Here is a 14,323-nt window from a genome sequence, read left to right as displayed (position 1 = left end):
GTTTTCATTTGATAACTAGTCCATCCCATGGACTATCATGTGTAGTCCCAGTTTTTTGTTCTTTTAGAGCAACATTCATCCACAAACATTTGACAGTTCCAAGGCATCCATATTATCGGGAGTGATTTTATTGAACTTGGAACAAGTAACATGAAACCAATAGCTGTCAAAATTATCTACATGCATAATATACATCATTGTAAAACATGAGAAGATGTAAATTAGTCAATAATGCTACAGTTCTGATGGGTTTTGAACAGAAGAAAATACGTACTTTACAAAAACAAATTGTTCAGTGGTTCCTTGCATCATATATAAAATGACACCGGGGCTTGACACAATGATCCACTTTCACCAACTGCATCACACACGATTGGATGACTCATCATACAAAATGTACATGAGTAAAACGTCTTAAACAGTGTACACAACTCAATACATAATGAGCTTCAGATAGGAAATGTATTACAGATGCAACACATTGAAATTCCATGTTTTACAGAAACTATTCTAAACATCTGAATGGAATTTACAAATTCACTGAACTCCACTAAAGTTCAAGACAAACCAACAAATATAGCAGCAGTATGCATTTTTACATTTAGCAGACGCTCTTACCCAGAGCGACTTACAGTAATGAGTGCATACATTTTCATACTTTTTTCGTACTGGTCACCCGTGGGAATCGAACCCACAACCCTGGCATTGCAAGCGCCATGCACTACCAACAGAGCCAAATAGTTTACATAAGGCAAGTTCAAAGTGCTCATTGAATCATTCCTAGTCAATGATCCAGTTCCACTACCTGGAAATCAGGTATAAGACTGTAAAGTGCAAATTTGTATCACACCATTCCAAACCCTCACACTGGCAACAGAATGTTCTAGCATGCTCCCACATCCCATTAAAAACAAAAATCGGCTATGTTATTTAATACCAATTGCCAGAACATGCCAAGAGCTTGGGAAGGTAACAACCCTTTCACTCTTTAGAATCAAATAAATTTGGTCCATTGTCTTACTAACCCTTTCCAAGTACCAAACAGTAAGAACTATAATAGTCGGTTGTACACTCTGAAGCCCATCTCTCCATGTCTGCCTAGGGAGGCCTTCCCAGGTCACTGTCGAGTGCAACCAAGGTTGTTTTCATTAGCGCACACGGTAGCAAGAAATTTTGCAACAGAAAACAAGCATTTCTAATTGGACAATTTCAGGTAGTCCCTCTCTGTTTTGGCCCGTTTCTTTTCTTTCCCCATGTCGTGCCTAGTGAATATGACCCAGTCTGATACCCATTTGGGTTGACAGTTGGCCTGCTCAGTAGATGGTCAGGCTGACTGAGCGGTTCATCTTCCTGCCAATGAGCCTGGAGCTCCTGCTGGACCGGAGGGTGGAGCGCGTCAGGACCCTATCTGAGATCAGAAACTTCTCTTCTGCAGCTACTTTGGCCTGCTGGGCCTTTTTCAGCTCCCTGCACGAGGACAATCACATTGTTAGAGAAGCCATTCATAAATACCAAGAAAATAGTAATTACATCTGAAATGGATTCCTGAATCATTAGAGTAAGTAGCATCATGTCATTTTTCACACAACAAACACTAAGTTGTAGTATTCTCCCTAACATTCATACTTACGATATGATAAGTGAAAAAGGAATGAAAGCCTTGAGCCATGACATATGAAGAGGGTACGTACTTCTGCAGTAGCGCATTTTTGAACTTCTCTGCGTTCAGTTCCACACGGAGCTGGTCAGCGCTCATGCGGGAGGCAGTGAGGAGGACGGGGTGCTTGGTGAGGGAAGATGCAGACGGCCTACTGGCAGGGTCAGGGTGGATCATCAACTGCAGCACACAGAATTCATTAATACCACTAATTAAACATTATTACTACCGCCTGTCCTGCACACAAACCACCATTACAGAATGAAGCACTGCATCCAACATGGCACCCTAAACCCATTATAGTGCACTACTTTTGACCAGGTCAAATATGCGCATTATGTAAGGAAAGTGTACCATTTGGGAAGCACCCCTGGTCGTTTCTAGTCATACCTTCAGTAAACTTAGGAATTCCTGTGAGAGCACTTGAGGTATCGCAGGTAGTTTTCCTTGTCTGATGTCATGCCACTTGTCACCATTAGTTTGGAGTGGTTCAGCTCCTGAGGCACTGATCACAGTCAGTGCTAGGGCAAAAATATCTGCCCTGGTGAGGTTTCTGTAGTCCTGAAAAACACATTGGTCCAATACATGATTTTGGATAATTGAACAAATTAGGTGGTATGGGGGAGGATTTATCCAATTACCTCTTGTAAGACTTCATTGACCAGGTACCTGCTGTCCCCTTCTTCAACTTGAGGATTGTCCATTCTGGTCACATGGCCAAGATCACCTGGGGGAAAAAAATACAAAAACTGAATCCAGCTGCCTGGTCAACAAGTACACTCAATTATTAGCTTGTTCCATTTGCATGATATATATTTTTTTAATAGTACCTATTTTGTAAACAACATTTCTATTTGGTCCTTCCTCATCGTCAAATTCATCGACACACACCACAGTCTTCCGGGATAAGAAGATGTTGCCTGAGAAAAGTAAAGCACAGCAAGCGTTAAATCATAAATATTCTAAATGATTTCAATAGCTTAGCTGTATCCAAAACTCTGCAGCTACTTACTTGGCTTGATGTCCATGTGAACCAAAGAGGTAGAGTGAATGTACTTCAGTCCACGGGCCACCTGAAGGAGAAGGTCCTTGAGGTCCAGCTCAGAGAAGAAGTGCATGGTTCTGTAGTTCTCTGTGACCACGTCTGACAGTGTGCCGCCGTTACAGTACTCATTCTGTATGAGCATGTGGTCGTCCTCTGACCAGGCAGAGTAGTACCTCACCACATGGGGGTGCTGTCCCAAGACCGCGTGGGCATACACCTCCCGGAGTGCATTCTGTCTGTGGAAAACAGAACACAATATTAGCACAAAAATGGCATGGCATTAAGGTCAATGAGTCGTTTAAATTTACACTTGGATTGTCAGCTTTTCAAAATCCATGGGATTCTCTTACTCATCTACAGATCCAGCGAGGGGATTCTTTGAGCGTTTGATGGCATAGATGCAGCCATCGAGTCTTTTCACACATTTGAAGACGGAGCCAAACTCCCCAGATCCTATCTTCTCCAGCTCATGAAACTCTGTGGCATATCTTGATATCATGTTGCTATCCATAAGAGTCATTCTCTGCAAGTAAAGGACAGAGTTGCTTAGAAACTTATCTTAAGTAAAATTTCAGTGTGTGTGTGTGTGGGGGGGAAATAAAAGTATATTTGTGATTACAAAAATATACCTTTGATGGTGGAATGATGTCCTCTTCACACTCTGCATCACTGGCTTCCATGTCCTCTCCACATGAGCTTTAGAGATAAAGGAAAGTAAACAAAATGTGTTATATAACATTCCAACCACTGGAGGGCAGACAATCCCTACAAGTGTACATTGTGAGTGTAACCATGTGGCTTTGGGTTGCTACCAACAAGCATGCAATAGTCAACAGATTTAATGCACACTAGATCTAGAAGCAGGTCTGAATCTATTGTAAACTAAGAATAGGCCATGCTCCATTTACACCGACAGGAATACAAATCTCCCAATTCTAAGATGCTTCTTTTTTTGTATAACAGTCATAAAAGGAACTTGATTTGTGACACTGTAGTAAAATGTGATCTAATTTACAACACTAACTGCAACTACTTTTGATTTTTATAAAATGATTCTGACAAACAAGAGTTCCACAACTACCTTAGGATAGGGGAGAGTATAAAGAGAAAATGGAGTTTGTTTGAGGTTAGTAGATACTGAATTGACTGTCCCACAAAATCCCAATGTAACACATGGTAAATAATGACATCAGTACAAGGTGCTTCTCTTACTCATTCCTGTGTGATCTCTTTCTGTTGTTCCTTTGTAACATTGCTGTCTGGATCAGTAATGAGTCAGGGGTGAATGGATTGATGTTGATCATGGGTGCCTGTCTACTCCTGCTGTCTGTGTGTGGTCTTCCTGTTGAGTCCCCATTCATGTAGACACCTACTCCTACCCGGCAGACTGTGGATCCTGTGGCCACCGCCCTGGCTCTGGACAACAGACTCTGAAAGAGAAAACAAAACATTACATTAGATAAGAATAACATGTATGGTTGGTGAGGGTCATTGAACACAAATATGGATAACAAGTCACAAGGAAATCAATGATTCAGGGAAAACTATGCCATTGCCTGTAACAAATGGTAAAATAATCAAACTATTCTTCAGTCTTCTCATGTTCAAACATGTTGAAGACAGAAATAGTCATCTTGCACAGTGGCTGGTTATCTCTAGCTGAAAACATTACATTCTGGATTTGATAGATTAATTTGAGAACAATAACATGTTACTGTAGTTAACCCACCTTAGGTGTGTGGGGGACATCAAATAGTCGGAGTTTTCTGAAGGTTTTATGGGGCGGTGTGTCGGGACAATCGGGAATGGGAGAGCTTCCATCCTCCTGATTGTCGGAAAACTCCGGGGACGAGCTGTTGTAGTAGGGCCGGGCCCCTTTTCTCGGAGAAGGGGACCCACTCATCAAGTCAGTCCCTGTTGATTTTTGGGGAAAAAGACATCCAAATCCCTCATCCCAATGTTCAACGCGATCCTCCGCGGTAGCTGTCTTCATGGTGCCGTTACAGACGTCTTGGTTAAAGTTGGAGTTGTGTCTCGGCGATTGCACTGGGGAGTCCATTTCGGCGAGACTCGACTCGGCTCCAATGCTGTTGTTGCCATCGTCCTCTCCATCACTCTGGTTGAAGTCTAGTCTCTGTCGAATAAGTCCCATCTTTTGGGACGTACCGACGAACATTCGGCAACTGAAACTCATCACTTCCCAGACGCAGTAACGTTGGCTATAGCGTAAAAGTGGCTAGCTAACTAAACACCGCTAGCCAAATCGTTTATAAATTATCCCGAGTAGCTTGACATCAGTGTGCCCATGGCGCTACAATCTTGAGTCAATTTGTAATCCAAAATGACGTGGCTAAATAAATTAGCTAACTTTCGCTCACTGGCCTTGCAAATATGTTAAAGCGGTTAGCTAGCTACAGTGGCATGGTAACGCGTTAGCTTCGTTCAATGAGGAGCAGAACACCGTACTGGCAAATTAACAATATATTATGCTGAGCGCTTATTTACTACAAAAAAACAATCATTAATTTAGTACTTGTGTTTAGCTGTCAAAATACTCCAGTCGACTGTTTGTTTACCTGAAATATTGTCACAATCTGTCCTGCTCCGCTTCCCGCGACCGTTGGCAGAATTATTCCAACCTAAATTTCTTCCACTCTTCAGCCAATGAGAACACATTCCTGAATTTTGAAACGTGGGCGTTACTTCCTTCGAAGCAAATTTTACGTCACTAAATGGATATTTGACAGACGTCACTTTGGCGCGAATTACATGTACATTTACATTTAAGTCACTTAGCAGACGCTCTTATCCAGAGCGACTTACAAAATGGTGCATTCACCTTATGATATCCAGTGGAACAACCACTTTACAATAGTGCATCTAAATATTTTAAGGGGGGGGGTTAGAAGGATTACTTTATCCTATCCTAGGTATTCCTTAAAGAGGTGGGGTCTCAGGTGTCTCCGGAAGGTGGTGATTGACTCCGCTGTCCTGGCGTCGTGAGGGAGCTTGTTCCACCATTGGGGTGCCAGAGCAGCTAACAGTTTTGACTGGGCTGAGCGGGAACTGTGCTTCCTCAGAGGTAGGGGGGCCAGCAGGCCAGTGGTGGATGAACGCAGTGCCCTTGTTTGGGTGTAGGGCCTGATCAGAGCCTGAAGGTATGGAGGTGCCGTTCCCTTCACAGCTCCGTAGGCAATCACCATGGTCTTGTAGCGGATGCGAGCTTCAACTGGAAGCCAGTGGAGAGAGCGGAGGAGCGGGGTGACTTGAGAGAACTTGGGAAGGTTGAACACCAGACGGGCTGCGGCGTTCTGGATGAGTTGTAGGGGTTTAATGGCACAGGCAGGGAGCCCAGCCAACAGCGAGTTGGAGTAATCCAGACGGGAGATGACAAGTGCCTGGATTAGGACCTGCGCCGCTTCCTGTGTGAGGCAGGGTCGTACTCTGCGAATGTTGTAGAGCATGAACCTACAGGATCGGGTCACCGCCTTGATGAATTGAATCCTTGGATCTTTTTTTTAGCCTTTGAGGCTTTTAATTCATTTGTCCGCATCATTAGTCCTCATTGTACTGTAATTTTTTATTTCACCTTTATTTATTTAACCAGGTAAGCTAGTTGAGAACAAGTTCTCATTTACTACTGCGACCTGGCCAAGATAAAGCAAAGCAGTGCGACACAAACAACAACACAGAGTTACACATGGAATAAACAAGCATACAGTCAATAACACAAAATAAAAAAATTAAGTCTATATACAGTGTGTGCAAATGGCGTGAGGAGATAAGGCAATAAATAGGCCATAGTAGCAAAGTAATTACAATTTAGCAGATTAACACTGGAGTGATAGATGAGCAGATCATGATGTGCAAGTAGAGATACTGGTGTGCAAAAGAGCAGAAAAGTAAATTAAAACAATATGGGGATGAGGTAGGTAGTTGGGTGGGCTATTTACAGATGGACTATGTACAGCTGCAGCAATCGGTTAGCTGCTCAGATAGCTGATGTTTAAAGTTAGTGAGGGAAATATAAGTCTCCAGCTTCAGCGATTTTTGCAGTTCGTTCCAGTCACTGGCAGCAGAGAACTGGAAGGAAAGGCGGCCAAAGGAGATGTTGGCTTTGGGGATGACAGTGGGATATACCCACTGGAGTGCGTGCTACGGGTGGGTGTTGTTATCATGACCAGTGAGCTGAGATAAGGCAGAGCTTTACCTAGCATAGACTTATAGATGATGTGGAGCCAGTGGGCGACGAATATGTAGCGGGGCCAGCCGACTAGAGCATACAGGTCGCAGTGGTGGGTGGTATAAGGGGCTTTGGTAACAAAACGGATGGCACTGTGATAGACTGCATCCAATTTGCTGAGTAGAGTATTGGAAGCTATTTTGTAGATGACATCGCCAAAGTCGAGGATCGGTAGGATAGTCAGTTTTACTAGGGTAAGTTTGGCGGCGTGAGTGAAGGAGGCATTGTTGCAAAATAGAAAGCCGATTATAGATTTGATTTTGGATTGGAGATGCTTAATGTTAGTCTGGAAGGAGAGTTTACAGTCTAGCCAGACACCTAGGTATTTGTAGTTGTCCACATATTCTAGGTCAGAACCGTCCAGAGTAGTGATGTTAGTCGGCAGGCGGGTGCGGGCAGCGAACGGTTGAAAAGCATGCATTTGGTTTTACTAGCATTTAAGAGCAGTTGGAGGCCACGGAAGGAGTGTTGTATGGCATTGAAGCTCGTTTGGAGGTTAGTTAACGCAGTGTCCAAAGAAAGGCCAGATGTATACAGAATGGTGTCGTCTGCGTAGAGGTGGATCAGGGAATCACCCGCAGCAAGAGCGACATCGTTGATATATACAGAGAAAAGAGTCGGCCCGAGAATTGAACCCTGTGGTACCCCCAGAGAGACTGCCAGAGGTCCGGACAACTCTGTCTGCGAAGTAGTTGGTGAACCAGGCGAGGCAGTCATTTGAGAAGCCAAGGCTATTGAGTCTGCCGATAAGAATACGGTGATTGACAGAGTCAAAAGCCTTGGCCAGGTCGTTGAAGACGGCTACACGGTACTGTCTTTTATCCATGGCGGTTATGATATCGTTTAGTACCTTGAGCGTGGCTGAGGTGCACCCGTGACCAGCTCGGAAACCGGATTGCACAGCGGAGAAGGTACGGTGGGATTCGAAATGGTTAGTGATCTGTTTATTAACTTGGCTTTCGAAAACTTTAGAACGGCAGGGCAGGATGGATATAGGTCTATAACAGTTTGGGTCTAGAGTGTCACCCCCTTTGAAGAGGGAGATGACCGCGGCAGCTTTCCAATCTTTGGGGATCTCGGATGATACGAAAGAGAGGTTGAACAGACTGGTAATAGGGGTTGCAACAATGGCGGCGGATAATTTTAGAAAGAGAGGGTCCAGATTGTCTAGCCCAGCTGATTTGTACGAGTCCAGGTTTTGCAGCTCTTTCAGAACATCTGCTATCTGGATTTGGGTGAAAGAGAAGCTGGGTAGGCTCGGGCAAGTAGCTGTGGGGGGTGCGGAGCTGTTGGCCGGGGTAGGGGTAGCCAGGAGGAAAGCATGGCCAGCCATTGAGAAATGCTTATTGAAATTTTCGATAATCATGGATTAATCGGTGGTGACCGTGTTACCTAGCCTCAGTGCAGTGGGCAGCTGGGAGGAGGTGCTCTTGTTCTCTATGGACTTTACAGTGTCCCAAAACTTTTTGGAGTTAGAGCTACAGGATGCAAATTTCTGTTTGAAAAAGCTAGCCTTTGCTTTCCTGACTGACTGCGTGTATTGGTTCCTGACTTCCTGAACAGTTGCATATCGCGGGGACTTTTCGATGCTATTGCTGTCCGCCACAGGATGTTTTTGTGCTGGTCAAGGGCAGTCAGGTCTGGAGTGAACTAAGGGCTATATCTGTTCTTAGTTCTACATTTTTTGAAAGGGGCATGCTTATTTAAGATGGTGAGGAAATTACTTTTAAAGAACGACCAGGCATCCTCGACTGACGGGATGAGGTCAATATCCTTCCAGGATACCCGGGCCAGGTCGATTAGAAAGGCCTGCTCGCAGAAGTGTTTGAGAGCGTTTGACAGTGATGAGGGGTGGTCGTTTGACCGCGGACCCATAGCGGATGCAGGCAATGAGGCAGTGATTGCTGAGATCCTGATTGAAAACAGCAGAGGTGTATTTGGAGGGCAAGTTGGTCAGGATAATATCTATGAGGGTGCCCATGTTTACGGATTTAGGGTTATACCTGGTGGGTTCCTTGATAATTTGTGTGAGATTGAGGGAATTCTAGCTTAATTCATTGCCCTTGATCATATCAAATCAACGTTTATTTGTCACGTGCGCTGAATACAACAGGTGTAGACCTTACAGTGAAATGCTAACTTACAGGCTCTAACCAATAGTGCAAAAAAGCTATTAGGTGAACAATAGGTAGGTAAAGAAATAAAACAACAGTAAAAAGACAGGCTATATACAGTAGCGAGGCTACATACAGACACCAGTTAGTCAGGCTGATTGAGGTAGTATGTACATGTAGATATGGTTAAAGTGACTATGCATATACAGTGGGGGAAAAAAGTATTTGATCCCCTGCTGATTTTGTACGTTTGCCCACTGATAAAGAAAGGATCAGTCTATAATTTTAATGGTAGGTTTATTTGAACAGTGAGAGACAGAATAACAACAGAAATATCCAGAAAAACGCATGTCAAAAATGTTATAATTTGATTTGCATTTTAATGAGGGAAATAAGTATTTGACCCCCTCTCAATCAGCAAGATTTCTGGCTCCCAGGTGTCTTTTATACAGGTAACGAGCTGAGATTAGGAGCACACTCTTAAAGGGAGTGCTCCTAACCGCAGCTTGTTACCTGTAAAAAAGACACCTGTCCACAGAAGCAATCAATCAATCAGATTCCAAACTCTCCACCATGGCCAAGACCAAAGAGCTCTCCAAGGATGTCAGGGACAAGATTGTAGACCTACACAAGGCTGGAATGGGCTACAAGACTATCGCCAAGCAGCTTGGTGAGAAGGTGACAACATTTGGTGCGATTATTCGCAAATGGAAGAAACACGAAAGAACTGTCAATATCCCTCGGCCTGGGGCTCCATGCAAGATCTCACCTCGTGGGGTTGCAATGATCATGAGAACGGTGAGGAATCAGCCTAGAACTACACGGGAGGATCTTGTCAATGATCTCAAGGCAGCTGGGACCATAGTCACCAAGAAAACAATTGGTAACACACTACGCCGTGAAGGACTGAAATCCTGCAGCGCCCGCAAGGTCCCCCTGCTCAAGAATACATATACATGCCCGTCTGAAGTTTGCCAATGAACATCTTAATGATTCAGAGGACAACTGGTGAAAGTGTTGTGGTCAGATGAGACCAAAATGGAGCTCTTTGGCATCAACTCAACTCGCCGTGTTTGAAGGAGGAATGCTGCCTATGACCCCAAGAACACCATCCCCACCGTCAAACATGGAGGTGGAAACATTATGCTTTGGGGGTGTTTTTCTGCTAAGGGGACAGGACAACTTCACCGCATCAAAGGGACGATGGACGGGGCCATGTACCGTCAAATCTTGGGTGAGAACATCCTTCCCTCAGCCAGGGCATTGAAAATGGGTCGTGGATGGGTATTCCAGCATGACAATGACCCAAAACACACGGCCAAGGCAACAAAGGAGTGGCTCAAGAAGAAGAACATTAAGGTCCTGGAGTGGCCTAGCCAGTCTCCAGACCTTAATCCCATAGAAAATCTGTGGAGGGAGCTGAAGGTTCGAGTTGCCAAACGTCAGCCTCGAAACCTTAATGACTTGGAGAAGATCTGCAAAGAGGAGTGGGACAAAATCCATCCTGAGATGTGTGCAAACCTGGTGGCCAACTACAAGAAATGTCTGACCTCTGTGATTGCCAACAAGGGTTTTGCCACTAAGTACTAAGTCATGTTTTGCAGAGGGGTCAAATACTTATTTCCCTCATTAAAATACAAATCATTTTATAACATTTTTGACATGTGTTATTCTGTCTCTCACTGTTCAAATAAACCTACCATTAAAATTATAGACTGATCATTTCTTTGTAAGTGGGCAAAGGTACAAAATCAGCAGGGGTTCAAATACTTTTTTCCCCCACTGTATGATGAACAGAGAGTAGCAGTAGCGTAAAAGAGGGGTTGGCGGGTGGTGGGTGGCGGGACACAATACAGATAGCCCGGTTAGCCAATGTGCGGGAGCACTGGTTGGTCGGCCCAATTGAGGTAGTATGTACATGAATGTATAGTTAAAGTGACTATGCATATATGATTAACAGAGAGTAGCAGCAGCGTAAAAAGAGGGTTTGGGGGGGCGCACAATGCAAATAGTCCAGGTAGCCATTTGATTACCTGTTCAGGAGTCTTATGGCTTGGGGGTAAAAACTGTTGAGGCCTTTTTGTCCTAGACTTGGCACTCCGGTACTGCTTGCCATGCGGTAGTAGAGAGAACAGTCTATGACTGGGGTCTTTGCCAATTTTTAGGGCCTTCCACTGACACCACCTGGTGTAGAGGTCCTGGATGGCAGGCAGCACAGCCCCAGTGATGTACTGGGCCCGTACGCACTACCCTCTGTAGTGCCTTGCGGTCAGATGCCGAGCAATTGCCGTACCAGACAGTGATGCAACCAGTGAGGATGCTCTCGATGTTGCAGCTGTAGAACCTTTTGAGGATCTCAGGACCCATGCCAAATCCTTTTTAGTTTCCTGAGGGGGAATAGGCTTTGTCGTGCCCTCTTCACGACTGTCTTGGTGTGTTTGGACCATTCTAGTTTGTTGTTGATGTGGACACCGAGGAACTTGAAGCTCTCAACCTGCTCCACTACAGCCCCGTCGATGAGAATGGGGGTGTGCTCGGTCCTCCTTTTCCTGTAGTCCACAATCATCTCCTTAGTCTTGGTTACGTTGAGGGATAGGTTGTTATTCTGGCACCACACGGCCAGGACTCTGACCTCCTTCCTATAGGCTGTCTCGTTGTTGTCTGTGATCAGGCCTACCACTTTTGTGTCGTCTGCAAACTTAATGATGGTGTTGGAGTCGTGCCTGGCCATGCAGTCGTGGGTGAACAGGGAGTACAGGAGGGGACTGTGCACGCACCCCTGTGGAGCTCCAGTGTTGAGGATCAGCGTGGCAGATATGTTGCTACCTACCCTCACCACCTGGGGGCGGCCCATCAGGAAGTCCAGGATCCAGTTGCAGAGGGAGGTGTTTAGTCCCAGGATCCTTAGCTTAGTGATGAGCTTTGAGGGTACTATGGTGTTGAACGCTGAGTTGTAGTCGATGAATAGCATTCTCACATAAGTGTTCCTTTTGTCCAGGTGGGAAAGGGCAGTGTGGAGTGCAATAGAGATTGCATCATCTGTGGATCTGTTTTGCGGGTATGCAAATTGGAGTGGGTCTAGGGTTTCTGGGATAATGGTGTTGATGTGAGCCATTACCAACCTTTCAAAGCACGTCATGGCTACGGACGTGAGTGCTACGGGTCTGTAGTCATTTAGGCAGGTTGCCTTTATGATCTTGGGCACAGGGACTATGGTGGTCTGTTTGAAACATGCTGATATTACAGACTCAATCAAGGACATGTTGAAAATGTCAGTGAAGACACCTGCCAGTTGGTCAGCACATGCCCGGAGCACACGTTCTGGTAATCCGTCTGGCCACGCAGCCTTGTGTATGTTGACCTGTTTAAAGGTCTTACTCATGTTGGCTACGGAGAGCGTGATCACACAGTCATTCAGAACAGCTGATGCTCTCATGCATGCCTCAGTGTTGCTTGCCTCGAAGCGAGCATAGAAGTGATTTAGCTCGTCTGGTAGGCTCATGTCACTGGGCAGCTCGCAGCTGTGCTTCCCTTTGTAGTCTGTAATAGTTTGCAAGCCCTGCCACATAAGAAGAGCGTCGGAGCCGGTGTAGTTTGATTCAATCTTAGCCCTGTGTTGACGCTTTGCCTGTTTGATGGTTCGTCGCAGGGCATAGCAGGATTTCTTGTAAGCTTCCGGGTTAGAGTCCCGTACCTTGAAAGCGGGAGCTCTACCCTTTAGCTCAGTGCGAATGTTGCCTGTAATCCATGGCTTCTGGTTGGGGTATGTACGTACAGTCACTGTGGGGACGACGTCCTCGATGCACTTATTGATAAAGGCAGTGACTGATGTGGTGTACTCCTCAATGCCATCGGAAGAATCCCGGAACATATTCCAGTCTGTGATAGCAAAACAGTCCTGTAGTTTAGCATCTGCTTCATCTGACCACTTTTTTATAGACCGAGTCACTGGTGCTTCCTGCTTTAATTTTTGCTTGTAAGCAGGAATCAGGAGGATAGAGTTGTGGTCGGATTTACCAAATGGAGGGCGAGAGAGAGGTTTGTACGCGTCTCTGTGTGTGGAGTACAGGCGATCTAGAATTTTTTTCCCTCTGGTTGCACATTTAACATGTTGATAGAAATTTGGTAGAACCGATTTAAGTTTCCCTGCATTAAAGTCTCCGGCCACTAGGAACGCCGCCTCTGGGTGAGTGGTTTCCTGTTTGCTTATTTCCTTATACAGCTGACTGAGTGCGGTCTTAGTGCCAGCATGTCTGTGGTGGTAAATAAACAGCCACGAAACGTATAGCTGCAAACTCTCTACGCAGGTAGTGTGGCCTGCAATTTATCACAATATACTCTACTTCAGGCGAGGAAAATCTTGAGACTTCCTTAGATTGTGTATCAGCTGTTGTTTACAAATATGCACAGACCACCCCCGCCTTACCAGAGTGTGCTGTTCCATCTTGCCGGCGCAGCGTATATCCCGCTAGCTATATCCATGACGTCATTCAGCCATGATTCCGTGAAACATAGGATATTTCTGATGTCCCGTTGGTAGGATATTTGTGATCGTACCTCGTCTAATTTATTGTCCAATGATTGCACGTTGGCGAGTAGTATTGACGGTAACGGCAGCTTTCCCAGTCGCCTTCTCCGGGTCCTGGCCAGGCATCTGGCTCTGTCCATGCGTCACTTCCTCTTGCAAATAATGGGGATGTCGGTCCTGTGGGGTGTTTGGAGAATGTCTTGTGCGTCGTCTTTGTTGTAGAAAAAATCTTTGTCTAATCCGAGGTGAGTGATAGCTGTCCTGATATCCAGAAGCTCTTTTTTTGCCGTAAGATACAGTTGCAGAAACATTATGTACAAAATAAGGTACAAATAACGCAAAAAAAACCCCATAACACAATTGGTTGGGCGGCGTAAAACTGCTGCCATTTCTTCCGGCGCCATTTTATAACCTCAGCTAATTTTAAAGCATTCACAATAGACATTGATCATTTCTGAAATTGTTTCTTGGTAGATCATTAATTTACACATAAAGCCAATATGCCCAAAAATCTTAAGTTGATAAGAATTGTCTAACTGCTCATATAATAGTATGAGTTGACGTAAAGATGTGGTAGACATTTTAAGCACTTGCTATAAACAAATATCATACTGGGTCTTACACAAACAAATAAATTCAATACAAATACTAAACAATATCCTGTTTCAATAGTAATCAAGTAGATTTCAGATGATGAATCTACAAAATTATCACAAAAACAATTAGTGCAAATATA

General features: G+C 44.8%; 1 protein-coding gene across 2 annotated transcripts; it reads right to left on the bottom strand.

The window, feature by feature from the left end:
* Positions 1 to 106: 106 nt before the first annotated feature.
* LOC106587548 (wee1-like protein kinase 1-B) lies at positions 107 to 5,399 on the bottom strand. 2 transcript variants are annotated; one of them, XM_014176044.3, is made up of 10 exons: positions 5,279 to 5,399; positions 3,915 to 4,132; positions 3,332 to 3,398; positions 3,053 to 3,225; positions 2,670 to 2,938; positions 2,488 to 2,577; positions 2,299 to 2,384; positions 2,048 to 2,218; positions 1,692 to 1,837; positions 107 to 1,467 (listed from the first exon to the last, which is right to left on the bottom strand). In XM_014176044.3, exons 2-10 carry the CDS (start codon positions 4,061 to 4,063, stop codon positions 1,314 to 1,316), a joined length of 1,305 nt encoding a protein of 434 aa, XP_014031519.2. In that variant the 5' UTR covers positions 4,064 to 4,132; positions 5,279 to 5,399; the 3' UTR covers positions 107 to 1,313. The 2 variants fall into 2 exon arrangements, with proteins under 2 accessions (XP_014031519.2, XP_014031518.2); XM_014176043.3 differs by having other exon boundaries at positions 4,432 to 5,388.
* Positions 5,400 to 14,323: the final 8,924 nt, after the last annotated feature.

The sequence above is a fragment of the Salmo salar genome, chromosome 26 (genome assembly GCF_965601325.2).
Source record: "Salmo salar chromosome 26, fSalSal1, whole genome shotgun sequence".
Classification (NCBI taxonomy): Eukaryota; Metazoa; Chordata; class Actinopteri; order Salmoniformes; family Salmonidae; genus Salmo; species Salmo salar.
Note: the sequence above shows the minus strand (reverse complement) of the source record. Positions and strands in the feature narration are given on the sequence as shown.

Excerpts from the sequence above, each read along its gene's own strand:
- LOC106587548 (XM_014176043.3), bottom strand. The coding sequence starts at position 4,896 with ATGAGTTTCAGTTGCCGAATGTTCGTCGGTACGTCCCAAAAGATGGGA. Across the intron at positions 2,939-3,052 it reads CTCGCTGGATCTGTAGATGA|ACAGAATGCACTCCGGGAGG; the intron begins GTAAGAGAATCC and ends TGTTTTCCACAG. Across the intron at positions 2,219-2,298 it reads TCAATGAAGTCTTACAAGAG|GACTACAGAAACCTCACCAG; the intron begins GTAATTGGATAA and ends TGTGTTTTTCAG.